The sequence below is a fragment of the Buteo buteo genome, chromosome 2 (assembly GCF_964188355.1).
Source record: "Buteo buteo chromosome 2, bButBut1.hap1.1, whole genome shotgun sequence".
NCBI classification, from domain to species: domain Eukaryota; kingdom Metazoa; phylum Chordata; class Aves; order Accipitriformes; family Accipitridae; genus Buteo; species Buteo buteo.
Window position 1 is genome coordinate 46,912,507 of NC_134172.1, and position 25,143 is coordinate 46,937,649.

The window sequence follows — 25,143 nt, forward strand, 5'->3', positions numbered from 1 at the left end:
CTTCCACAGCTGGGAGTGTCAGTCCAATTTATTTGTAAGCATTTGCTACATTATGTGCTATGGCGTAGTGAAAAACTGCATAGTCTGACTGATTTCACACATTCTTAACCTCCTCGTGCAGCACACCATGCTCTAGATTCTTGTAGTAGTTATGAGATATTAAAGTCTCCGTGTCTACTTTGCCATTTGCCTATCCTCCTGCATACCTAAGAATATTAATTACAGGGATCTGAACAGAATTAAATAATTTAATGACAATAATGACTCACAGATACTTTGGATACTTCATATCAAGAATAAAAAACATTTATTAACATCTTAACAACTCCTCCAAAATTATCCCCCCAATTGCTCTTTATAAAACATTGTAAAACTATCAAGCTTCTATTTCCAGCTTCTCACTTCTGTTCCCAATGTGGGTTAAGGAACTCTCAAAATTTTCAATGCTTTGAAATAGATTTGTGCTACATCTTCCCAACAACATTATTCTGTTTTAGTTACAAGAGACTGTCCATACCTCACAAAAGTAATCTTCCAAGAGCATACCTTGTACTCAGTGAAAACTGCAGAAAGATTTTCACAAAGGGAATTTCTCATGCATCTAACAACATACTGAAGGAACACAGCATTGTCTAAACCTAGCTACTCAGCACAGCATAGGAAAGTTTTTTTGCACATTTTTCTGCCTCTCTCTGCAAACAGGTAAACATACATTTTATTTCCTATATGAAAAATTAAATATATCAAACGAGTTGCTTAATCTCAAACACAGAAGTTCTTTCAGCTACTAAGAAACAGTAACTTATACCTGGGGAAAAGCAAAAATATGGATATTGTCTACTGAGTGGCTGGCTCTGCAAAACTGCATTGTCTCTGTTGTACTTAACTTTATCCTTTGGAACATTTTTTCATTTTTCCAGGCTCATTTCCATTTCGCATTGGAGTTTTGTCCTGTTTAGCACATGGAATTTCTGTCACCAAAACGGTACTCAGAATGTTGCTCGAGAAACCTTTTTGGCATTTTGATACACATCAAAATGACCAGATTTGTGTGGTATTTCAAGTGGACCCAGACAGTACAAAAACGTGAAATACAGGACTTAACGGTCAAGTTGTTTAAATTGCCTGCTGGTTTATCATGGTGATAGTGAGAAACACTGTATTGATGGAAACACCAGATGCACCAGTTGTAACAAAACTTCTGAGCAATGATGTGGGGAGTTTGCTTTGCTCGTTAATATAAACCATGAGTGAGACTGCATCCTATCAGCTGAAGATGATACTCAGGAGATGGAGCCAAAACATTGCACAAATTTTACACAGTTCCAAGTTAAGCTAGAAAGTCAATGATTAACCTCTGTCTGCAAAATAAAGCAACATTTTGGATTTTTTTCTGGGGATGATCTAAGTGAAAATTCAAGGTTGCTTATAATGGAAAAAATGATGCTGTCTCTAGAACATCCCAAGCTTTGAAGCCATACAGATTACGAAGAGAATTTTGTCCTTCTGTGTCTCTCAAACACAGTATTAGCCACATCTGGTACCGCTTACAGAAATGTGGGATTTAGCTGAGGTTCAGATAGCCTCTGTCTAATTCCAAGGGAGATTAAGCTACAAAGGATCTTACAAGAAGTAATTAGCAAAAACGACTTAGTTTCTCACTGCCAGTTTCAGTTTGTTGAAACCTTCCAAAATTGCTCTTGCCACTAATGCTGGAGTGGCTGGAAGAATATCAGTTTAGATCCCTCATTTGAAACGTGATCACTTCTTATCCAGGCTTTCAGCTACTGGGTTTGACCAGGTGGATAGCCGTACAAATGGCAGAGCCATCTCGGTGAATACCAGTGGTGGAACCCGAAGTCTGTTTGAACTAGTCCCAACTGTTCTTTAAGAGAAATTTTGAGGTAAAGGGATTTTAAAGAAATGCCATCTGATTGTTAGTACTGAATCTACCATTTTTTAGAAGGAAAGCAGATGAGATCCCTACAGAAGAATGATACCCTGTGAAAACACAAGAGCCTGTATCCTTGCATTTTTCTGCGCAGGTGACACAGGAGGAAGGCAGTGATTGTGGTGGTCATCAGATTCAATCCTCTCTCTTCCAGTAGCAACTCCCAGACAGACTGGATGAACAGTGGTATTGAAAAGGGTCAGAATCTGACCCTGAAGAGGGTCAGGAATGTAATAACTGTTGATCAGATTAATGACATCAGATTAATGGCATGAACCTCTAGACTGGAGTGGCCCCCCCCCCCCCCCCCCCAACAAAAAAACCACCGGCACCCCTCCAAAACCCTCCACAACCATCCAGTGCTAAGATCATGATGGCTTTCATGATTCAGAGGCACAAAGGACACCTGCAATAATGCTGCTGGAACTGGGAAGACACTCATGCTGCCCAAAAGGAGGGAAAGATTTTTCAAACATTGAGGGCTAATGCCACCATCTTGATCTCACTTACGATGGAACAGCCTTAAAAACCCCATAAACTACTATACCCAAGAGAGCAGGAATTTTTAGCACAAAAAGCTCTGAAGCAGATGCAGAACAGGGCAAAAGAGCTGTATTATTGGCTTGTTTGTGATGGTACTGGACATCTAAACTAACACCACAGAAGTGGGGAGCTCAGGCAAGTATCAGCCTTGACAAGAGGTCTCACTGATTTGCCATGAGAGTTTTCTGATATGAAATGTTTCGTTCTTCTTACTCAGGCTGCAGATCAGTAGATGAAGTGTGACTTAAGCAATTCATACTCCAAATCTGATTCAGGATTTGCAGGTGGGAAAAAGAATTCCTGAAGAACCAGGAATCCTAGAACGAGCTTGCTAGAAGCCTCCAGCTCATCATGCAGTTGGCAGAAACTAAAAAATGGAGCAAACCCACTTCCCTCCAAGAGCACAATCAAGGACAAAAGCAAGTTCTCCTTTTCAGTGGGACTATGCATATATACAAATATGAAGTCATATACAAGTCATTAGCAAGACACAACTAAACCTTCAGCTGTGAGCAACTTATGTAGACCCTCTCAGTTCTGTTAAGGACGGTATCCTAAGTCAGGCACGTCTCAAGTGATTTTGAAGTTATTTTATTCTCCGTGCTTTTTACTGGGGTTTTGGAGTAAGGAAATTGAGATCTAAGGGCACACAGATGGGACAATACCCTCACAAGATATTGTGAGGAAGACAAAAGGAAACATATTAATTCTACAAACTATGAAGCAATGTGGAAAATGTCTCACTCAAGAACAGTAGGTACAGTCAGTCAATGCACTTATATCACCTGCTGGGAGAAGAGTAACAGTGCTAGATTCTCTGTAAAAAAGGAGAATGTAGGTTCTGAGGCTGCAGCTTCCTCATTATCTAATGATGCCATTACAAAACATCTATGTAAGTCAGTGTGACAATCTACATAGTTAGGGAAAAAAATGACTCTTTCTGTGCTACTATCTGCATCATCATCTATATAAGTATTGAAAAAACCCCTTGAGTTCAAAGTCTCAAGTTATAAGTAAGGCACAGTCTGAACACAGTGGGAACTGCCTTTATTAATATTATTTTCAGCAATAATCGCTTTAACCATTAAAAACCAAAAGTCTTTACAATTGACTGCTGAAACAGCCAGACCTTCCCAGCCCATTTCATATTCTCCTGAAGCCATTTTAGAGCAGATGTAAGCTCCAGGCTGTAAACTTCTTCCATATTGACATTCATTGTCATATGCTTAAGAAAAAGCTTTGGATCAGATAAACGAGCAGCCAGGATCAGTCTCTCCACTGCTGCTTGATAGACACTGTTATTCTGAACTGTCTGATCTTCACATCTGTAAGTGAATTTTCACAAATACAAAATTAGGTACCATACAGGCCCTGCATCGCTTGCCTGACACTTCATACTGGCAACAAGATTACAAAAGCATTAAAATAGTGCCTTGTGTTCACTTAACTTATAATAGATTATGTTAATTTCTAGACAAGTTTTAGCTGATTATTCTGAAGAATTAAAAAGTTAGAAAAAGTGTATTTTTAACATACTTTATGGTAATGAAAAGTAATAGGATTTAATGCCAGTGCAAAGTAGGTCTGCAATATTCACAGGACGCTTCATGAAGAAATGTTCGACTCTGGGCTGGAAAACTCAGTACAGGAATGTAAACCATTTTATGAACTGGATATAGCAAGAATTCTTCTATGTGCTTGAATCCAAAAGGATTACTCATTTTTGGCATGTAATCACTTTTGGAATAAGGATGTGACTAAGTGACATGTCTATGTTTTTGCAAGAGCAGAACTTATTCTCTGAGCAAACAAGCAGAGGTACAATACCATACACATGAAAACAAGAGATAAAAAAATTCTCATTTATCAAAAGAACAAAATTACAAGATGTATTCCTTGGGAAGGGTAGAGGGGAAGGAAGACAGAGTACTCAAGTTTGAGATGCCCCTGTTCATCCTTCTTAACAAATGTAGCTTTTCTATGCAGCTTCATATTTTGATGCTGAGCCACTCAATCTCAGAGAAAATGGGGTCTTGAAAAATAAATTTTAGGTATAATCTAGTGACAGTGGTTGGTGGTTTATGGACAAAAGGAAAAAGCAACAAAACACATTTTTATCTGAAGGTGTTAAGTCTCACAGAGAGGGGAAAACAAATTTAATATTAAGATATCCCCTATAAAGAGAATCATGCACTTCCCAAAAAACAGCCAAGAAATGTTGCTTTTTGAAAGGAGTAACATTTTGACTGTGCCCTTCTACTCCACTGCTTAACCGCAACACAAGAATCTAAACACCAGGATATCAAGCTATCCTGTTTTTGAAAATACAGTACACTCTTAGTGTGGTAGACACGTTCAGTTAGGAAACACAGGCCAATATCAGTCTGGAACAATTACATTTCTGCTACACACATGTAAAAACTACTACTACTACTAATAATAATACCCCCAAACATGTAGTGTGCTATAACCAGTTTAGAAACAAGGATTAAAAACAAGTTTAAAACCAAGCATTCTCTTTCCCAGCCAATGGAAAATAATATCTCTCATTAATTACATGATCACATGGATAATACAATAAAAATGGTACGTATCTGACAACAAACCTTTTCAGTATTATTTGAAGAGTCTGACTAGTAGCCATTGGACTTTGAATATCACTGGCATTTGAAACAAGGAACATTTCAATGGCCAACAGCATCTCAACCTCAGACAAGTAAGATGGAATTGTCAAAAGTTTGTGATATAAATTTCCTTGCAGTGGTGGGTAGCAACCCAATGATAAAGCACCTGAGAGTAAATGCAGAAACGTAAGGAGTTAGGATTACCAATACTGAACATAGATCTGTTTTCTTCAGTATATGGCTAAGAATGTGGGAAAAAAAACCCCAAACTCTTAATGGATTTTGCTATTTCACCTGTGAAATGGCCTGATTTGAGAACACAGCAAATAGTATTCACTCATAATATGCACTGTTGTAAAATGTTATTTTTATCAATGAGTATTATCAATGATGATTAAAAAGCTCTGTCAGAAATATGTGGACTCCAAGTGCGTAATAACGCCAAGTACAATTTAGGACATGTCAGAGAAAAACTTTGTTAACTATGATCACAGTGAGAGGACATTTGAACACCATCTCCCCCTTTGCTCCCCCGTCTTCTGCCAAGTGATCCCAGAGACTCAACCTATATAGCATTTCAGAAAAAAAAAGAGGTGAGGAAAAACAATCACTTCAATGTTAAAAGAGCCAAGTGTCCATCCCGGGAGGGGTGGACTCCTTAAGTAGCTTGCTAACCGCCACAATTCTAAGATGGAATCAAACAGTAAATACTGTGACAATATGGAGAAATGGCTCTTGGTGGATCCTATCAGAGTGGCACACCTGGTATTATCTTAGCTCAGAAATGTGGAGTTGTAAACAATCACAGACTGTTAGCTTTTAGTTGAAAGGAATTTTCTTTTAGTAAGGATAAACTTCTTAGCCAGACCTCTGAAATCTTAAATTTTAGTAATTTTACCACCACGGCTCTAAACAAGTATAAAGAAATCTAATTTGCCTAGATGAAAAAGTGAAGATGATGCACTTTTTAACCATTTCAGCGTTCACATTTTTGAAATTCTGAAATTTAGTGTAAAAAATTAATTTTATCAGAATTTATTTCATGCCAGGTAGTATGCACTGATTCATAATTTCCACTGTCACTATTTCCCAATAAACATTTTGGTTACAAATAAATTCCTGCTAGCAGCACAGAAAGTGCTGTTTTCTTTATACAAAGTACACTCTTACCCATTTCTCCCCAACATACTGAGCTGTTATGAGCATATGTTATTCAAAGAACATAAGGGAAGGATATTGTTTAAGAAGGTACTTACTTTTGTAATAGGACCTAGCTTTAGACCACAAAGAACTTCTTCCCAAAGCTGTGATTAATCCTCTCAGTAAAAAAAAATCAATAGCTATGTTTTTTGAAAGCATGAAGTCTACTGCACGAGATGAGACCCCAAGGTTCTTGCTCTCAAAACAGGCATTTATCAGCTTGTTAAAAAGGCAGCTGTAGTGAGAAACATCTACAGTATCTGAAATGAAACGAAGAATATTAACTCCTAAATTAAGTCAAATGCAAATCTAATTGAAGAATCACTTCTCAATCAAAACCTAAATCAGGACTCTTGCTTCTATTAGCAAAATGGAACAAGGTTTAGATAACTTATGATAATGCTTTATTCATCAAAAGTCTTTCCATACAGTTAGTTCATTCACTAATGTTCTAGTGAAACTCTAGTTCTAGAAACTAATGTTTCACTTTTAGTTGTGAAAGTGAAGTGTTAAGGTCCAAGTAGTAATTTGCTGCCTAAACCAACAAGATCAGATAAAAACATATTCACTTGCTCAAGCCTATAAGTACAATCTTCACCTGATCTCTCAGACTTAAAATTTGCACCAATCAAAATCAACTTGGTGCTTCAAGTTCTGCTTCTACCCTAACTTTGAACTGTTCACTTCCTCTCAACCGTCCCCTGCTTGGCAGGACTGAGCAGTCTTTATCTACTTCATGACCCAAAGGACTAGATCCTTTTAGAACTCTCTAAGTAGATGGTCTTCCAACTAAGCTCTCCTAACATACCTAAAAGCACACACTGGCAATAGGACTGAGACCTACATACAGGAATCAGCTGACGTTTCCCCAGTGGAGCATAAGTAACTACACATCACATCTTGGAAATACACATCCAAAATTTGTCAGGTAAATTGAACTGAAAAGAGCACTCAGTTCTTAACATGGTATGTAAAAGAAGCCTCGGTTAGCTAGCTCAGTTATAGAAAACAACACGTTCATCTGAAGTTAAGATAAAATCAATTGCCCCAATGATATCCCTATTTTATGTTATTGTATAGAGTACGTATGATTCTTAAAAATTTAGTGGGTCTTTCCTGTTGCCCTGTCTAACTGAGCCAACTGGAAGAAGAGGATAGGTGTATAAACTCTGTGTGTGTGCATGTACGTGCATGTGTGTGTGGCAAAAGCTGCAGAGTACAATACATATTTTATCTGACACTACACTCTGGAAAAAAAAAAGGGCTTGTCTAAAACCATCTTACTTCTTCAACAAATTTTAGCCGGAAAACAAACAAAATGAACAGTACAGAATCATCTGTTAAATTTTTAGCTCTTAACACAGTACTTTTTTCTTTACTTACCAGAATGATTTTGAAAACCTGGCAAGTTCTGCAGAACTTCAAATGCCTGCTTGTATAAACTCTTCCTCAAGTAGTTGTGCACTAGTGTGGATAACAGATTATGTCGACTGAGGATGTCCATTTTATCACAGGGCCACGATGGTGCATTTGTGGTCCACTCTGACTCTGTGGCAAACAACAGTGCAGCGTTATTTCTATGAACTGAAACTGCTGGACGCTGAGTCTTTTAGCCATTGAGAATACACTGCAAACTGTAGCAGAAAACAAATTTCAGAATTTCACAGAAAATGCAGTTCTAGTTATTAATAATTCATTCCTTATCACCAATACTTCTCTGATGGATTCTCTGAACCTTTATATAGTAAATAACCCCTTTTATTAACTATCATGGTAGTAAAATGGACTATCAGTGGTATATGTATGTATAAGTATGTATATATCTATATACATATATGAACTTGAATAGCAAATTTTAGATCCTCAGTATTACTTTGTAGAACGCCTTCTATTGTTGTTTATACTTCTGAGTTTCTTCTCGTTTCAGCAGATCAGAATTCCAAAAAGCCAGTAATTACATGTTATTTAATTGCAGAAATATGGTACTATTCTAAAGCTATTTTACTAAATGTGGATACTGTGAAGGGTAAAGAAACACTGCATTGACCCAAGCCTGAAATTTTTTTGACACTGAATGTCACCTGGCTTAAAGGAAATCTACATGGGGCAGGGTCACTTTCCATGCTGCACCCCTGCCTTTTTATGGCAGGCTTTTGAGTAGAATGGTGTTGATGGCAGACTACTGTGAAAACTTTCCTGAAAAAAAATTTAGTATTAGTCATAATATTTCTTACACATATCAAGAATAATACTAACCAGTAAGATGGATCACATTTTATTTTTGTTGTCCCAGTGTCATTAACTTTATTTAATAACATAGACCAGCTTGTAACTTTTATCTGAAATCTGTCACAGGTGGGGACTGTTCAAATTTAAGTCAAAACTTAGCTATTTATAAGACAAGCTTACCTCTTAATACCCATGTCGCTCCATTCAAACTTCCAGTTTTAAGAAAAATTTCTGCAGCTTTATTAACAATTTGACATCTTGATGCTAACCTCTCTGTACCTATAAGTCCTTTCAAGACTGTAAAATGTATCTGTAACTCATGCAATTTATCCAAAACCTTCCTTCCCTAGCATAAGCAGGAGGAGGGAAAGGGGGAAGGTCAGAGAAAACAACGACATCAGTGAACACAGTATATTTACACAAAATAAGCAGATTTGATTCGATGATACAGATTTATAGGCATCAGTTTAGTTATCCAAACTAAGTAGAGAAAAAAAATGCGTAGGCAAAAAACCTCCACCAACCCACTGTCAAACAGTTCCCAGCACACTATTCCCCATAACATTATTTCTACTATATAATGTTCCTATATAGTATTTTTAAGATACTTTGTAATTAATTTATATTTGCTTACTTTAGTATATTTCTACTCTTTTGATTCCATTCAGCACTACACAACCTATAAAATTCTAATCATACAGAGAACTTTCATTTTGCAGCAGAGGCATAATCATTAAACTGAAATAATTACTCCAACATAAGCCAAAAAAACCAGATAGTTGTACCCAGCAGGACAGTAAGATGAAAAAAGTTGGGCCTATCTGGCCAACAGCATAACAACCAAAAACTTTATCATACTCCAGGTTGATATTTAGACTGGTTTCCTACAGAAGCTTCTTCTTAACAACTTTTTGGTTGGCCTTTTCAGTCAAAGATGGAAGAAAGGTAGCAGTCTCAAAGATAATTAAGATCTGACCAATCTAGAAAAGATGATGATTGCGTCAAGGTGAGATATCAAATTAATGTCCCCAGTAAGGCAAGGACAGGCAGGATTCACCCCTTGTCCTGTCTGGCTGCATGTTGCTGGTGAAGCAACATGAACAAAACTCCAAACTAGACATGTTTCAGTTCTTGCTTAGTGGGTGCATCGATGAGGAGGTGGCTTATTAAAAACTGCGGTCATGTGTGTGCACACATTGTGGTGGTGCAACAAGGGTTGTGGAGGTAGAGGGAAAGGGAGGTTTAGGAGAACAGACAAGTTGACAGAAAATGAAACTTACTTATTAGGAAGCTCGTTTTTTGAATATGCTTTATGCATATGCAGATACATACTGTGGACTGACATATGCTCAAAACTGGAGACTTGAAGGCCTACAGGTATCTGCAATGGTTTATCTCAGCATAACCCATAAAAGAATACTAACTACATCATTGCAGTTAACATTTAAGGTGTAAAGAACCCATTCAACTGTAGATGTATGTGGTTGAAGGGAAAAAATATACACCAGAAAGACTCAGGTGAAACTTTGACAGCAAAATAGATACTTGAAGTTTAAGTGCAAACCAGAAACAAAATACAAAATTAAGGAGGATCTGCATCTATTCTATCCTTCTAGCAAAAGGAAGGGCTACTAAGTGGGTCTTTATAGAAAGATGGAAAGCATGCAGCTATAAACACACATGATCTGTAAAGGAAGGGCACCCAATTAAAATGCAGTTGTGGAATGAGATCCTTAATTGGACAAGAACCTCTGACCAATCCTCTGAAAATAAGGTTGGGCAAAAATAAACCATAGCAAAGTTCCTCAAGATAGGAAATATTAGAAATAGGAAGTGGATGAAATAGTTGCCAAAGGAGCGTTAATGTTGCAGGATTCTCTACAAGTAAATATCCAGAAAGTAGACTAGTGTTGCTTGAAGAGCTGTCTTCATGGAAGACCTATTCACATGTTTCAAATTTGCATGTTTATTCTAAGTAAGTACATCTGTTTTATGAACTTTCCTTAGCTCTTATAAAGAACAGTCTCTTCAGGACCAAGAAGCGTATGTATTTTACCCCTGAGAACCACCAAGCATCAAAGCTATGTGCTAAAGAAGTTTAATGTTCACACAGGGAAAGTGATCTGAAAAGCATATCTAGAGCTTTAGGCAGTCCAACACATTTGTAAAATGGCGTAGGGCATGTCCTAAAGCCAAAATTACTTTGGGCACAGCAGGAAGAACAAATCCATCACTATTTTATTTTCTGGACCACTTTTTGGAAGAAATAAGACATGGGATCAAGCAGATAATTAGCCCATAATCACAGGATTAGGGACTTACCCAATACATATAATGAAGTGATGCTGGTTGCAGAGAAGTAGGAATGACCATTCTAGTTCATCCCTGAAGCAGAGATCAATTTGGGATCCGCCAGTTCTGATAAAAATCATTCAGAGCACAGCCTCATTCACACTCCCATATGGTCAACATAGGTTGTCTACAAGGCTATTTGAGGATCTTGGTGAGCAGTCTGTTGAGAGGTGGGTCTGATACCTAACACAACATTCTCAAAGAAGCAATGATCTTTTGCTCTAGACATGAAAAAAAATCATAGTATCGTAAGAACTGTGTACTTTTAGTAACTCTTGTTATACAAGGGAAACGTTACACATGCTTTTGACACCTTGCACCTCTGAAATTAGGACATGAAGATGAACGTCCTTGGAATATCAGAGGTCCTGGAACCGGAATATCAGGATCTCCCTTAAGATGAATCTGGAAAATAGCTAAAATGAAGGCATTTCCCTACAAACACTGAATATATGGTGTCTCTGCTGAAGAAGACAGCCAAAACCCAAGTCAAACTAAGCTCTTTGATGTGAGCGTGTGAGCACTGACTGCTCCTCAATGCCAAAAATTTAGACTACCTCTTCTATGGCCAGGAATATCTTAACTGTTCTAACTGCTGAGTTTTGTGGAACAAAAATGCTTAGAAAAGTTCTAGTGCAGTACTACAAAAGTGCTAATGCAAAGACCCTCTTCTCCTTCCCTTTATTCCTAAACAGTACCACACTGTGCTGCAGCTTGACAGGGACATGCTAAAGACCACTCAACTCAACAAGGTGATGGTGCAAAATTAATGATTCATCAAAACGGGTGTATTGCCTCTAGACTAAGCACCTCTATCAAATATCTCCTGTGTCTTGGGTTGACCTTGGAAACAGACTGAGCAGTGCACAGGTTTTACATAACAGAATTCCTGAAGGTTATCCCCTAGAGACAATAGTACAAAAGACATTTTAATCCTTTGATGCAAACTAGAAAGGGTTCCTCGACAATAATTCTCAAAAAAACCCCAAGAGACAAAAGGGGACAAGGAGAGTGTTTGCTTTTGTTCATAAAAATACATGCTGGAAGTCATCTTGCATGGGATGAGGAACATCCCACTACAGCATAGTTAGTTCTAAGATCAGGCCCATTGACACAAAGGTAAGTTCAGAATGCGATCACTGACAAAAATACACTCCAAAGTCATTGGTGATTTATCTGATTTCTTATGTTGTCACTGGTCATGTTGCATTGTATATGAGATCCAGCTTGGTATACACTACTTCCTTCCAGGAACAAAAAGACAAATTTAACATTGAAATGGATCTTGCTGCAGTGAACTTATGATCAAAACTGCATGATCAGGCCTCGCACTCATGCCTAAAGAACGTAAAACATCCAGTGAAACGTCTAGTTTCTTAACCCTGGCCGTTTGTAATATTTGACAGCAAAGAAAGGATTGTAAAGGGTGTTTCTTTGTGAGGTCCAAGTCTTTGCAAGATTCACAGAACTTAGAACCCTAGACTCAATGAAAGAAAACCACTTCTAGTGATGTTCTAAGGAATGAGCAGTTCACCAAGTACAATAGCAGCCTTGCTATGCTTCTCTTCTATCTTCCTGGCCTTATCCATTCTATTTGACATCAGGTTCAGAAGGATCAGTGCAGGAAAGGGCCCACTCGAACTTCTGTAAATGTTGCTTGAGTTGGGAGGTCTCAGAATACAGCAGTATTGCCAGATGGAAGAAAGTGACATTTCTGGGAAACAATCCCATCAGCACCTCACCTCAGAATCTCAGGAAGACTGCCTCCTAATCCAGATTCGTCCTTAGCTCAGAAAAATCAAAAGCTGAACTTGAACAATCAAGTTTCTAGGTTGCAAAACAAAGTTACAATGGGTTCCACAGAAGACTACTGCTCAGAAAAGCACAATAAAATGCTTTGATCCAGCCGGACAATTAAGAAGTACTAAGATGGTGGGGAGGCAGGAAGCACATCCAGCCATTGAACTAGAGAAACACAGTTTAACATCTAGAAAAGAAATGAGTCATTCATTTTCTTCCAGTCAGGTTTTTATAGTCCAGTATACCTTTATCCACTGTAGTGCTTTGTGATAAGAATACATTACGCTTATCCCACTCCTTCCAATGAAAATTCTGTCTGCTTCATTATGTTGTGAATTTTTTATTACTGGAAAGAAAAAAAATATTTTTTTTTTTAAATTTTACATGTAAATGAAGTTTTCAAGAAATTACACACTTGAAAAACACAGTCATTGTGAAAAAATTAAATATACTTTCTGAAATATTTGCCATTAAATGTAGTAACTTCCTAGGTATTAACATCAGAAGTAGGGTAAATAACTATAGTTTATTCAGTTTATTTCACAGTAGTCTAATTCATCCATAAGACGCTTGAACATGTAATGGCATAATTTAGTAACAACCTTATTTGTAAAGTAAGGTTTGCATTTTCTGGCACCATGAAGAAATGTTGGCAATAACAGAACTGAGTAATTACAAGTTTTTCCAACCATATTATACAACCACTTTGGAAGCACTGTTGGTATTCTAGAGCTGTGGTCTCTGAAGTGGGGTGTGAGCACAACAATCCATTCAGGTGTGGGAAGAAAGTATTTTTTGTACCATTAAAAAAAAAAAAATCGAAACATTATAAAAAGTAGTGTTTATTTAATCTTTACCTCATCTTTTTAATTTCTGTTTTTGTGTATGTTTTATAATGTACTTAATGTATTAGTGCAGTAGTACATGTATTAAATAAATAAATAAATAGGGGGCAAGTGCTTAGAAATTTTTTACTGATAGAGGTGTCTATCAGTTTGGAGACCACTGCTCTATGGAAGACAAAGTTCCAAGCCCTGCCAAAGTCTTCTGTCTGTCACAACTGGAAACTGTGATACCTGTTTTATAACATGAAAGTCTGTGGTCAGAAATGTCATGTCACATACCTGGAATATATTCATCATGTTTTAGTAGTTAATACAGGTTGAAAAAGATCTGAGTCATCCATTATAAAATGCTTTAATAACCCACTGACACCTCACTGAGCCTCAGTTTTCTGCAAACTTACTGGGAAGAATGATACAGATATGTAAATGAAGGGGCATAGGGAGGAAAGGGGTAAGAAAACCTGCCAGAACTATTAAAAAACTAGAAGGTGTTTTGTGGACCCAGTCCTTGCAGAAATTCTTGGTTCTTTAGAAAATAAAATAATTCTGAAAATCCAAATTACTAAAAAAAAAGTACAAATGATATATATGATGTAACCCTGTTCAATGTGTTTTGAAATATATGAGTATATATATAGCTGTATTTACAGCTCTAAAGTTTATTTATGCTATTAAGAGTGTGACACTTCACATGGCAATACTTACATACGTTTGCCTTTGTCCTGAGAACAGGACATTCTTATTAAAAGACCACCAATTCTGGTTTCTCTTCTTGATTTCACAAAGCTCAAATGTTCTTCCTTCAGAACTTTCTTTAAGTACAAGCACTATGGATTTTACTTCTACAAGAAAATGGCTTCTATTGAGTGTTTTAGCTGACTGTATTTTCACCTCAAGAAATCATGAATATTGTAACATGTAAAATTAACTAACATTCAGAAAACAGTATATGAATTTGTTTTTTTACTTCTTTTAAAAACTTTACAAAGAATAGGGATGAACAAAAATCTTAATTTTACCTGCATCAGCAAAATCACAAAAAGGAACTCCTGGTCTGTCTGTCTCTGAATCTCTAGTTAGTATTTCAACAATACATAAAGACAGTTTCTGAAGATCATCAAAATGTTCACATCCAGTTCTCGCATAAACATACAAGGATCCTAGTTTGGTCCAATCACTTTTTTCCTTGCAATGCTGCGAAGAAGGCAAGGGATAAATATTAACGAACCTGTTTCCAGAATACCAAGCAGAAAATACATTGAAATTCGAGAGATACACCTAGGATAGACTTAAAGCAGAAAAAAGATGCAGATGAAACACTACTGCCAAGAACTCCATGTTCAATATGGCACAGTTACATGTTGCCTGACTTGCATGGACTGCTAATCACTTTTGTCCCTCAAGAAATTGGAATCCTTTTTCCATTTATGTCACGACCCCAATTGGGGAGGCTCATAACTTATTCATCCTATTTAAGAACTGGCATTCATCCACTATTTTACTATCTTTTTTTTGCATGATGCATGCCAAATGGATGGTTATTTTCTATATTAATTAGTCTTTTGCTTGCCAGATCCCTTGATGACTTTGGTTTTAAAGGAGTAAAAAATTGGTCCTGGTTCTTCCCTTCTTAAATTTTGGTCTCAGGAACTGTGCAGTAAGTGTGATAATATGTAAACTATATTATAATTGTGCATAATAAGTAATCTGTCCTTGAATATGAAAAATGCAAGTGTCCAATTAAAGAATTTTTTATACTATTTTCCTAGTCTTTAAAATACCTGTTTAGTGTTGCCAATTACAGCATTTTACAATTGCACCTTTTTATACTAGATATGAATTCTATCTGCTAAACAATATAATTTTAAATAATTATATAATAAATAATAATTAAATAATTTTTCAGCGAGGAATGATGTACCACTACCAATTACAAGCATAACAAATGTAAGGCATAGGAAATAATTGCTTAAACCTATAAAATCTTTGAATTAGATGCAAAACTAAGATAAAATCTACAAGTATGTAAATTAAAATACTGACATTACAGAAAAGCCAAAGATAGTTTTCCCCTGCATGTTAATCTTTCCCAAACATGGCTTTGCATAAAAATATTTTATCATAATCTCGATATGGTTAATAATAATAACCACTAATTTTAAGTTCTGTAGAAATTGCTATTTCTTCTAGGTTTAAAAGAAGTCATGGTTTCAGTATTCCAACATGCTTGAAGAATGCACGTACTGTACCTGAATTTCAGCCACTGCCAAGTTAAAGTCAAAAAGCCAGTTCTTTTCAAAATGTCTTTCCTGAAATCTTCCATAAGAAAGAAATATTAATACTTAACACATCCTATTGAACTAACCTATGCACCAGCAGAAGGCAATCAACAAATTATCATATATGAATTAAAAAAATGATGTGATTTTTGATCCTATTTACTACACACTATGCAAACTGGACACTGAAAACAGACATTTACAATCATGCCAAGGGAAGTCAGTACATGTATTAAGCAAATAACTGGGCAGAGCTATTTTCACAGAAAATATTCCTTTGTCTCAGTAGAAATGTAACTGAAAAGGTAGGAATAAGACTTGCAATCCATTAAGTAAATGCAGAACTGTATGGTATGTATTTCTGACATAAAGGTAAAAAAAAAAGTTAATTACATAAAAGAAAGTGCTATGCATCTTCAAATAGCTAGGAGCATAATACTTTATTCTGATGCTGCCACTGAAACAATGGATACATCCACCCAGTGTGATGCTATCATGTAGGGATACATAACCTACACATGAATGTGCTAACACAAGTAGTACAGCTGCTCAGTCTTCATAGATACAGACTGTTTCTCAGTTTGTGCTGAAAACACATACATACTGAGGCAACCTGGAAGGGGTCATTCCTTTGTGAATCAGATTCCTGATCTGAAAAGTGATAAAAATTACCTCCAACATGTGTGGTAAGTTGCACTGGTAAAACACTGAGATCCATGGCTGAAAGGTACTCTATGGGAAAAGTATGAAAAGCAGCAAATAATTTCTACAGTGCTTTCACTTGAAACAGTGATGGCTTGTTTTCACACCATAGATGCTGCATATTTGGTTTCCTCTAAGAATCAAAGGTTGCTTTATGAATCGCAAGTTTAGTTTCTCAACTTGTGTGTGTGAGTATGATGCAGATGAGGAAAAGGAGACATCAACAGTTTTGGAACAGATTTGGACTGTGATTTCACATTTTGTCCAGCATAATGCAGCAGTACTTAAAAAATGACCCTCCTGCCTAGTTCTGTTGGCACAAGTGTTTATACAGTTGCACAAGAAATGAAAATAGAAAACTACTTCAGATTATAACTAATCTTCTTATTGCCTAGAAGAGTTCATTGCAGAAGTACTGTTTGCTTATGCAGGCCTAAAAGATCTATTTAACTATGATGCTTCTAATTTGACTACAGTTATATAAACTTGTAGCACAGCTGGGAACAGATTATACAATGATGATCAATATGGAAAAAATTAATCATAACTGTGGTCAGAATCTAAGCTTTGACTTAACAATCCTTGATTTTTAAAGCACAACAGATTGACAGCACTTTAAAATACAATTAGGCACAATATGATAGTATTTTCATCCAAAACACTAAATTCGCATTTTCTAATTGCCTTTTAAAGTTTTAAAATAAATTTATAAAAATAGAACCTGAGGAAGGAACTAGACAGATATAATTATAAAATAGCTCCTTAAAGACATACCTGGATTTTATGTTCAAAACAGTATTTATTTCCTGACTGGAAACTTGCAGTTGGTGAAGGAACTTAATAATATAGTCAAAATGTTCAAACTCAAGGAACATACCTGCATCAATGAGCTGTAATATCAAACAGGGGGAAGAAAAGTAAGCATACAAAAAATTGTGATCACTTACACGTTTCCAGAGGCAAGTGGCAATCAACAGTGGGAAAAACATGTCAGAGTGAATCTCAGTCAAAAAATAAGGAATAAATGGAAACCTGTACCACAAATTCAGCTAGTTACAATGTAACTTTTAAAAAATAGTACTGAAATAATATTAAAGTGATATGTTTGAGTTTTAAAACAGGCAAGGTATTTCAGAAATTCCAACAAGTAGCAGTAGTACAATCAAACTCATACCTTACAAAAAGTATTGATTAATGTAGGCACAGCATCTCTTATATTCAAAGCAGCCACATGCTCAAAAACTTTCAGAAGAACATCTACAGCTGGCTAATTTAGACAAAAAAGCACAATCAGTTTTGCAACTCTGTTCAATTAGAAAGCTTAGAGTTTTTATAATAGTAACTTTTTAATTGCTCTCCCCCCCCACTCCCTGCCCCAAGATTTGGGTACCAGAGTAAAAATGAACATATTACTACAAATGGCATAGTACTCAAAAAACTAAGAAACTATGGATCAAAGATTTAAAAAATACTACAAGGTCACCTACCAGTGTATTGATTTGTGCAGTTACATTCAATATCTTAAATACTTCCTGCAATAAACAGTTCTTGAGCAAAGAAATGAGAAGATCATTCAGTACTTGAGAAACAAAATCCACACCAGGAGTAACTTCTCTGTAATATTTCACAAATATTTGGACTGAAAAAAAAATTAAATTTATTTCACTTGGGGTAATTGATGCTAACTATTTAAACAAATTATTTCCTTAAATTTTAAATGCAGTGTAACAACCCTTGATTATCCAGGACATTATGGGACAGGGATATTGAAAAAAATGGGTGAAAGGATCCAGTTTGAATACAGTGTTAACCTTACTAGACCCAGACTGACTATTCTGAAATGTCTCATGTCATGGAGCTGAACACTATAAGCCCTGTAGATTTCAAGAAAGCTTAGCTCATTTGGTGCAGCACAAGAAAAATGCACAAAAACAGGTTAGATTTGGTAAGTGCATCAAGATAGTAAAGCCTGACATAAAGCTCTAGAAAGTCAAGCGCAGTGTTATTATGGTAGGTGGTCTTACAACCTGTTCTAGTGCTAGCCTTGATAGACACATACTGTAGCCTGCTGGTACCCAGTTTTACCTGCATTACAATGCTCAGTATTTCAGCATGGGAACATTACTACACAGGGTGCAACTGGATCCCACGTTCACATTGTGCTACACTCTAATAAGCTTTCAAAAACTTACGAGTGCACAGGACAGGTACAAAAGGAATGACTGCCCAGAGTAAAATTTATCCCTTTCTGACTGAACTCAAAAGCTCAGATGTATCTGAATCAACTACAGTCCCTAAAATGTGTTAATCATAATTGTTTGCATATATTGTAATGTGAAAGGACTAAACTAAAGCTGTTTGGGTGCTGTAACAGCACTTCATTTCAAGAGCTTAATTCTAAAATTTTTGGATTTGTGATGTTTGGCCAGGGTGTTCAAAAGTGCCTTAAGAAAATCTTGGTTCTGTTAAAGCTCCCCCCTGCCCCAGTTACTCGTTTCTACTCTCAAGTCTAGTTACATTCAGGCTAAGTTCATTTCCCATGGAAGTACGATTTGTAACAACCTCCTGAGATAACTGCACATGTAAATACCTAGCCTCAATGGGAAACTAGAACATGAAAATACATGGACTGAATGTACTCCTCTGAAATCAGAACTTTTTATTCGCTGTTGAAGTGGCACCTATTTCTCTCCTGACAGCCCATTTAATTTGGTTTAAATAAGCTAAGTATCAAAGATACATCAAAAGCTACTACTATATCGTACCTGCACGTTTTAGAAGGCCTGATTCATTGATACTAGCGTATGCCCTAAGTATTGCCATGCAAATCTAGAAAAAGAGGAAAAAAAAGAAATCCATAGCAAAATGTTACTTCTGTTTATGCCAAACAAAAGAACTACCTACAAACATGAGTTCTAGAAGGAAACGAGCTTTACATTGCTTCTATTTAACCCATACAATCTGACAAACGGTATAAGAAGGTAATTGGGTCTGTAGGCAAAGACTCTGTCAAAAGGACAGCAAATCAAGTAGAAAAATAATGTAGATTAAATGTTTGGGAAAGGAGCTGCTGCATGCATGTGTGTGTATATACTCATAGCAAACAATGAATTTGAAAATACAGTTACTTTGGAATTAGTATAAACGTGGGAGACTGTAAACAGAGAAAGGGAAGCAGAAAGGTGAAAGTGAAAACATGATAAACAAATATTACATGAATGTACCAACTAGGAAGTAAAAAAATCACCTAGAAATGAAGTTGGGAACAGTGATTATCACAGGGAATCACTCATAAGGACATAGAAGAAAAAACTCAGAACTAATTTGATTTAATGAACCACTTCACCCCAGACCCACTTGGTTAAAAAAAAAAATCCACACCCTAGATATTTTAATATGTTATTTGGTATTGGAACATTCTTGTCTTAACATCTTAAGCTGTCAGCTTTGTGATACACATTTTGTTCCATCTCTGCAGATGAAGAAATAAAGACTACTGAGATTAAATCTTAGAATGCCAAGTTAGGAAAAAAACCACCCACCCTTTCAGATACCCTTTGTCACTTCTGGAGCATTTACAGTCTTTCTGCACAACAATGTAAAGGGGTCATATTTATTACCATTTTGTGAAATAATGAAAAAAAACAAGAGACAGAAAATGCCCTAAATTAGTAGTCACGTTATTACAGAACTGAGTTGGATTTATTTTTACATGCAACTTCAAAAATAGACAAGATCCACTCATGGAGTTTGTTACACAGCAAATGAATTATCATGAAAGCAGAAGATACTGGCTTGTGGTCAAGATATCTTTCTTTTTTTAAAACCATTAACCTGTTCTGGTCATCAGTCAAAGAAACCAAAAATTGTACATGTAAATATGTTGAACATAAATAAAGCTTATTGTTTTTATTTTGAAACAGTGTCATAATGTTGTTGAACTATAGTCTAAGATATACCTTTCAGAAAATCATGTAGAATATTTGATCGTTAATATATATGCAGTGTCACTTGGCATTGGGCTAACTCATTTAATCCAAATCTACAATCCCAGGTGGCTGAGGGCATTTCCAAAACAAACTTTAGCACATGCTTACAGTATGTAAATTAGTTTGCTTTCTTTTAGAATGTTTTCCTCCTTCTTTGGACTGACTCCCAAAAAAAGCCAAGACTGCATCTGGAGCTCTGACTGTTCCAACTATTAGTGAAATTGCTTGGAAAATCCAGTTGTAGTAGTATTTAATCATGGGACATGTTACATTACATTCATAAAAGAAACTAAATGTGCTACTCATTTACAGCTTCTAGGAGGCTTCAGCTGATTTAGTTGTACAGACCACGTAAAAATGTGAGAATCTCTAAATTTTGAGTTAACCATAATAGATTTCAAATGAAGATACATGAAAGAGACAATTCCCATTTTTCTGTCACCTAATAGTTGATTCCACAACTCATTTAACATGATAGTTTTATAAAAAACATAACAAAGGGCTGTGTATCTTATACAAGCAACCAACTGTCCAGTAAAACACAGTTGTACTACAGTTACACAGAGGTGCTTAAATCAGAAGAACAAGCACCAGAATTTATGAAATATTTCAGCATCTCCCAGTCAGTGTGCACTCTGATGTTTAACAAGGGGGAAAACCCCATACTGCAGCTCTTTGCTAAGTAAGATCAAAATGAGGATCCTTTTTACAGGAGGTTCCGTTCATGAAACCTGTGGCATGTTTGAGACACACACTCCATATTAAATGTGGCTGAAACTGACCAATGGGTTAAAAAATTATTTAAAGGTGGTTGGAGACAGTAATAAAAGGACAGTGCAACTTTAAGTCTGATTTCTTTAGGAAGCCAGATTTAAAAAAACCCAACAAAACACAACAGAAGCATTCACCCAAGACCCTGAAGTTGCAAGACAACATTAACGAAGACAGAAACCTTCCTACTTTATACCCTGTTTGTTTCCAGTTAGAGGTTCATAAGATCAAGGGAAAAACCAGTAAGAAGTCACAAGAAGTAAATATTTCTTTAGTGCATATGAGTCCAAAAAAGTTAATGAGTAAGGTGCAGAAAGCTAAAATAAAATCAGAGAAATACAGTTTGCATAAAGACATGTTTTCAAACCACTTATTTAACTGTGCAGTTATTATCTATGCTAGTCTGAAGTGTCATTCAAGCCAAACTGAATTTCCTGTAATTTCAATTTATGCCCACTGTCTCTTGTCCTTTCACTGGGCACCACTAAGAAGAGTCCAGCTTCATCTTCTTACCCTGCCCCCCCCCCCCCCCCCAATCAGATACTGATACACATTGTTAAGATCCCCTCACCCCTTTAAATACTTTGGGGAGTATTTAAAACACAGTCTTAATAGTTTTGTTTACTTTGCCTAATACAAAAGAGATTTCACTGTTTGAAATTAAAGGCATCTTTTAAAAAAAAGAAAAACTGGTAACTTGTAGAACTTGCTGAGCTCAAGAGTATGCTGATTTTCAAAACATATGATGTTTTTATGAATTAAATTATTGCTGTGTTGTGTGATCAACGACAACTGTGAAGAGTGTTAAATCCTAGTCAGTTATGCCTTAAAGCATGTCCATGAATGAAAAGGAAGGAATATCCATTATGGGGAAAGGTATTTCTCTTCAAAAAATCTGGTAATGATCAACACTGAAAACATAGTACTAAGCAAGTGGACTACCAGTCTGCATAACAGTTCCTAAAGAGATTTACTTCCTCTGTGTTTGACTAGATTACTTTGTTGCTGCTTTACCTGTCTTCCATTCATGTACTTTGGTGCCACCATGAGGTGCTCGGCCTATTATCATTTTTAAAAGGGACAGTTCTAAAAAAAAAATAATAAATACACAAACAAACAAGCCCCAAAGTATACTTCCAGACTACCAAGAAAGTTAGACTAGGTTTGTCAGACAGAACAGTAAGTGTGCTGGAGTGCTGCGCCTCAAGTAAAATCAAATGGAATTTTTTTTAATAGTTTTAGGCAAGTAATTTAATTCTTTAATATGTCTGTATACAATGAAGCACTACAAACCATGATAATTCATACAAAAGAGCTGAAAATTACTGATATTCACTACAGTATGCCAAAGATATTTCACAACTGAGGAAAAGGGAAAATGTCCCATACAAAATTACTCTCAAATGATCTTAGTATTTTTAAGCTGTCATATAAATTTTCAAAGGGGTTACAAAGCATTAGAAAAAACCCCCAGTTCTTTTTTGAGACATAAAAAGGAAAGGAGAAAACATTAAGAAAAATAAAATCAAATTACACTGATGTATTTTAAAAATTCTGACACAGTATATTTAAGATATCAAGGAGATGGATAAGGTCCTTTAAATGCTACCTTTTTTTATTTTATTTATGTCTCACAGGTTCATCAAAAGTTATTTTTTTACATTTTGATTCTGTAATTTCTTACTTACTGACACCAACGATAAAACTGTACTCATACCAATGAGATGGTAGATCTGATGAGGGCAAGTTTAGGCATTTGTCTTTTTTTAGTTGTTTTAATGTTTTTGTTTGCTTCCAAGTGACTTACAGAAACACGTAAGTCTTGCTTTTGTACAGCCAATTCCAAAATCTTATTACATGATAGCACAATTAGCTTGCCTTGTACAGTTCTTAGAAGTATTACAGATTCATAATTTCTTTGCTAAATGGTCTGAAAACTCATCTACTTTGCCCACCACTGGAAAAGTATTTTTGCTTGCAAATATTATGAGAATTGTTGCTCCATTTAAGGACATTACAGCATCTTTAAATAAACATGCCCCTGTTGCACAAAACTTGCAGAAAGTAATATACCACAGATGGCATTGCAATTTAAGAATACATATGAAGTCTGGGTTTGCTTACAGGTCTCTGATGCTTGGGTTAAAAATGTCTCAGAATCTCCCCGTTCTACTACTCTTTATTCATACAGCCTAATTCTTGCTCTTTTTGCTGATGTCTGTTCTCTTAAAAAGTCTACTGGTTCAAAATTTTACCATTTTTTAAAAAAGAACTTTAAAAGACCTTGAGAGGAAGAATTTCTGAACATTTTTTTTTGATCTATCAATCTCTGAAATTTACTGCCTTTCCATATATAGATGAATAAAAGAGATGTCATTTTGCATTTAAGAAGTGTTCACACTTACAATCTGTTCCTTTGTTCAATAAATCTCTTTACCTTTTCATCCCCTTGTTCAGGAACATGCCAAAACCAACATTTTGCTCTTTCACACCCACGCAAAGTTGTGAAATAAAATTTGCAATATTTACGGGGCAACTCAATCATCTCAAGGATCCGTTGGACTGAATAAGAATCCTAAAATAAAATGAAATTAAAATAAAATGAAATTAAAAGAAGCAGAAAAAAAACAACAGATAATGTTTTTTGAAAGCAAACAGGCTCATTTTTTTGAGAATTTCAAAATACCTACAAATTATAAACAAAAGCAAAAAATATGTGATCTACAACTAAACCTTTGAAACAACCCTCATCTCTATACTGTATTTGCAGCATTTCAAAGCAGACCAAGATCAGTCCCTTGCCATGTCAGGTTAGTGTCTAACACAACAAAAATCTGTCTTGAAAACCACAGAGAGAATGCAAGAACTGCTAAATGAGACGGACAATGAGTAGAGAGGAGGAAGAAAGGTGACAAACTCCTGCATGGCTCTGGATAACAGTCTGAGAATTCTGGGGCATCAATTTCCTTTATGCTTTTTTAGTGCCCAGCACAATGGATAATGCTATCTTAAATATGTGAAACTGTGTCTGCTTTTCAGTTTTACAAAAACAATAAAGCAAAAAGCATTATTTGATTTTGCTTAAGCTGGAAATAGAAATCAACAAAGTTCCACTGTAATAGCTATCCCCTCACCATTGATTTTATTCTCAGAAATTGTATTTACTCAGTGATAACATCTTTAGAGGAGCAGAAACATAAATATGCATAGATTCATAATTTCTGACTAACAAAATTAGTGCCAAAGGATCAGAAATCATTAAAGATTTAACAACTCACCATTGCATTTTTTTCCACCTTCCATGGCTCAAAACCTCCAGAATTCTGCAATGGAAGTAAAGGACTTTTTCCTGAAAATCTGTAATCTAAAAATTAGGATGAGGGCAATAAATGGATCATGTACTAAAACGAATCATACTGAAACCACTCTCATTTATCTTATTTCCCTTTATATTTATAGTTCCTTCAAGTCACAGCAATGATTAATGAAAATTTGATTAATACAATCTAAAGCCAGTAATTTAAGTTAGTTTTCTAAATTATCCTAAAACTGAGACTTCACACAAACTTAAAGAGTAAGCACATTTAAATTAAAAGCTTCACTACTTTATCCAAGGTTTCTAATCTAATTTACAGAGATAAGAAAAGAAATGGAATAAAAATATCCAGAAGTTTTAATTTAAAGAGGACCCCCCCCCTTTATCAGTAATCTGCATTCCCACATCACTAGCTATAAATGTACACTATTTTTCCAGAACTGAAATAAAACCTTTGATGCTCTGTGTTTTAAGCAGTGCAATATCAAGCTTAAGCCCAATGTAAGTTACTGGTTTCTTGACCATGAAACTTAGGTTTAGAA

At 35.8% G+C, this 25,143-nt stretch overlaps 1 protein-coding gene across 1 annotated transcript in view; it reads right to left on the reverse strand.

Moving 5' to 3' along the window:
• Positions 1-3,578: 3,578 nt before the first annotated feature.
• The window catches only part of TOPAZ1 (testis and ovary specific TOPAZ 1), a 41,479-nt gene continuing 19,914 nt past the window's right edge, over positions 3,579-25,143 (reverse strand). Inside the window, 14 exon segments of the mRNA XM_075022505.1 lie at positions 3,579-3,819; positions 5,101-5,284; positions 6,375-6,578; positions 7,702-7,866; positions 8,728-8,893; positions 12,945-13,045; positions 14,564-14,738; positions 15,794-15,860; positions 17,300-17,415; positions 17,700-17,792; positions 18,013-18,164; positions 19,291-19,354; positions 23,723-23,860; positions 24,564-24,649. Of these exon segments, the coding sequence (XP_074878606.1) occupies positions 3,579-3,819; positions 5,101-5,284; positions 6,375-6,578; positions 7,702-7,866; positions 8,728-8,893; positions 12,945-13,045; positions 14,564-14,738; positions 15,794-15,860; positions 17,300-17,415; positions 17,700-17,792; positions 18,013-18,164; positions 19,291-19,354; positions 23,723-23,860; positions 24,564-24,649 (1,952 nt within the window).